The sequence below is a fragment of the Anneissia japonica genome, unplaced genomic scaffold (assembly GCF_011630105.1).
Source record: "Anneissia japonica isolate Jap-2015-1 unplaced genomic scaffold, ASM1163010v1 scaffold287767_len825999_cov190, whole genome shotgun sequence".
Lineage (NCBI taxonomy): Eukaryota > Metazoa > Echinodermata > Crinoidea > Comatulida > Comatulidae > Anneissia > Anneissia japonica.
This window is the reverse complement of record NW_022707033.1, coordinates 587,451-590,793: the sequence shown is the minus strand read 5'-3', so window position 1 is coordinate 590,793 and position 3,343 is coordinate 587,451. Positions and strand designations below refer to the sequence as shown.

The window sequence follows — 3,343 nt, the reverse complement described above, 5'->3', positions numbered from 1 at the left end:
ATGTGTTGTATTTTTCATCAATTTGCGTCCGTTTGGTTCCATCATTAAGGATTTTAGTTCAGAAGACCTGCCAATTTGTTTGCTTAGGAAGTATGAGAAGATATCCCTACGCTTCATTAAAGCTGAATTGGATTATCATTTTTTACACAATTGTAAAACGTTCGGCGTTTTCCCAAAATTCACTGTATTATTTGTTACTATTTTAAAATTGTGCGAAAGCTAAAGTTATGCACTCTTTTCCCGACTCTTTTACTGCGGGTTAACCAACCACATAGTTTCCGATGTCCGACCTAATAATTCGTCCGATATTGGCAGATTTCTAACATTACATGTTTACTCGGAGGTGGGCCTATTTACTATAAAGCATTAAAAAAAAAAAAAAAAACTATTGTCTGGAACAAGCTGACGTCACAGTTGTCTATTTTAAGTACTGTAATTACGCCCTAGTGTACATACTTTTGTGTTCACTTACGGAGTGACAGACCGTTTTGACGTCACATCGGGTGGCCCAATCATATAGATCCGTCTCCTTCCGTTTAAACTTCCCGGAAGTAAATATGTATGGTGGTAATTGTGTAAAACACATACAATAAATATTGATTGATCAATTTGTATCAATTTATGCTGCTTAACAAATATTTGACTTACTAAAAACAATTCAGAATATAATGTTTATATACTTAACATGGGATAGTAATTTCCACAGCGAGTGGACCAAATTATTAAAATCTATTTTTGTGTTTCCCATGTGGCGCGCCATACCATCGATTTATCGCAAACGACCTTGGGATTATGTTAGCGTATAAGAGTTGATACTGATAGATCGTCACATTTTGTGTTGCGACTGAAGCGGAGCAGTAAACTTTCTTTTTCTTTATAAAACTTTCCTATTTACCTGCTTAATCCAAACATGGCTTCTCGACCAAAAGGCTACGGAATGACCGCAGACGTTGCCAGAAAGGTTAGTGTAGTAGGCCTGTGACACGGAAATATTTATTTTAGTGTTTAGTTCCGTATTTATCCATCCAGTTAAATTAAGTTAATGAAGCCTTCACACCCTGGATATATAACTTTAGCGAATGTTGTAAACTGAAATAGATTCAGTGGCGTCGACTGGTAAACTTGGTAATAAATTAGGATTGAATTGTTAATGCAGTATTTAAACTGATTTCCGTGAAGAGTGTGACAGATATTGTATGCATATCTCACTTACATACATTTGGAACTAAACTAAAGTGTTTATTCGCTTATCTGCCAATTATTTTTAGCACTGATGATGTATACTTGATATTATCAGGGAGTTGTTACTTTCTGGCATGTCGACCATAAGTTGGAGTAATGTTGTAAAAGTAAATTCTGTTGGATGAGAATATTTATAAATATATAAGTAAATATATAGTATAGTATAGATATGTAAAAATCAAGCCAAGTGTCCACTAATTGAAAAAATAGTGGACTGTGGGAGATAGGCAAATAACATTGGGAGTTGCAGTGATGACGTCACGATTGACTTATAATATAGCTGTCGTGGCTATTGTGGGCAAGGTATCTCTGGAAGGTATCTTAAAATTAATTAACATTTTAAAATGTGCTGATTATCAGAAACACTGTACCGCATCTATGCGATTGCCGGGACCAATAGCAGTGACGAAAGAGAGCCACGCCCCTTATGTGTCGTAAAGAATATAATTCAAATAAAGAAAAGTAATATTTCCGCCCACCTATATCTTTCCCTGCCTATATTAAACATAGACATAATTCTCGGACATCAGCACCAACCAATGAGCCGGAAGTTATAGTCTGGCCGCTGCCAATTTGTAAAACTCCCTCCCTGGGACCCCAATTTCGAATCCATGTATCCATCACTGGTTACACAGTCATACTGACTGTTTACGTTTAAGTTTATTTTATAATTTAAAATTATCATAATTTTATAGAACGACTTGAGTATTGGGAAAATCCGTTTATATCTTCCAATATAAATCCAGCTGTACTCGTCGGTTCATATTCGCTGTTGGTAGAACCACAAACCATACATTTACAGTCTGTAATAGAACACACCTTATCAGCACAGGACAGATAGCTGAACAAATTGACATTGTAGGTACAGGTTATATAGACTTTATGGGAATCGAGTGATCTGAAGTAGACCGCCAGACGCCTTATCTTCTGATGAAAGTACCTGCGATGTTTTCTTTCGATCAAAATCATATTTACAGTACCAATAGCGTAGGCCGAAAGGATGGATGGAGGAATAAAATGGTGTAATATAGTGTGTTCAAGCTTCATATAGCCCGATGCGATAGCTCCACTATGGAGATAATCCGGTGACCAGACCCGGTCAAATGATGATTTATGGTCAAACCAAAATCGGGACAGTTTACTAATTGAGATTTGAATTGATTTGTATATGTCCGCTACACAATACATTTGTCTGTAACAAATCAATTCAAAAACTACTGTATACAGTCTGTATACAGTAGTGTTTGAATTCATTCATTCGTGTCTAGTCTGCTAGATTTCTTTCCTCGTGTAAATTGAATTATTTTTGTTACATTCTTCGCATTCAAAATACCGCACGCTTAGTTGAGTTTTGATGGAGGCTGTCGTAATTTGCTGCGGCATTTTCCACAATTCATGGTACCAGCCCAGCAGTTCCGTCCACAGTCTCCCCAGGAAATATTTTGATGGATAGAATCTTATCGCCAGGCCACCTTTCACCTAACCACTAACCACGTACTGTAGTTTAATATTCGTATAAGGCCAAAAAAAAGGATCGTTTGTTTGCCCTCCTCCACCCGCTCCTAACTCAGAGAAAAAATAGGGGAAAAACAACTTTAAAAAGGTTTTTTTTTAGCTATTTATCTTTATTTTTTGTGGATTATTTTTATTTTTTTGTGGATTATTTTTATTTTTTTGTGGATTATTTTTATTCCATCTGATAAGTATTTAAATAAATAAACTTTTTCTACAAACAATTTTTTTTGGCCTAATTATAGGGTCTGTGTGTACAGTATATCAACACATTGCCCAAAATAGAATTGTATTTGCGTCACACATAAGAGTGTTTTTATAATATATACAGTACTGTATATGTATATATATATATGTATGTATATATATATATATATATATATTTATATACTTATATATATATTATATATGTATATTTGTGTATATGTAGGCCTATATTAACACATGTATATATAATTAGATAAATGGATATGTAAGCATTAAATTCTTTTAACTGGGATATATATATATTCTTATACTATATATATATATATATATATATATTATGTATATACATTACGGTGTATTTATAGGCCTGTAACTATATATA

The 3,343-nt window shown here is 34.2% G+C and overlaps 1 protein-coding gene across 3 annotated transcripts in view; it reads left to right on the top strand.

The window, feature by feature from the left end:
- The window catches only part of LOC117106308 (transgelin-3-like), a 29,173-nt gene that overhangs the window by 6,309 nt on the left and 19,521 nt on the right, over window positions 1–3,343 (top strand). The window contains exon 1 of one of the 3 annotated variants that reach the window (XM_033247672.1): window positions 804–961. The exons of the other annotated variants lie outside the window; for them this stretch is intronic. Within the exon in view, the coding sequence (XP_033103563.1) occupies window positions 911–961 (51 nt within the window). The 5' untranslated portion in view covers window positions 804–910. Of the gene's footprint in view, window positions 1–803; window positions 962–3,343 lie in introns of those variants that run through there. 3 annotated transcript variants of the gene reach the window in all.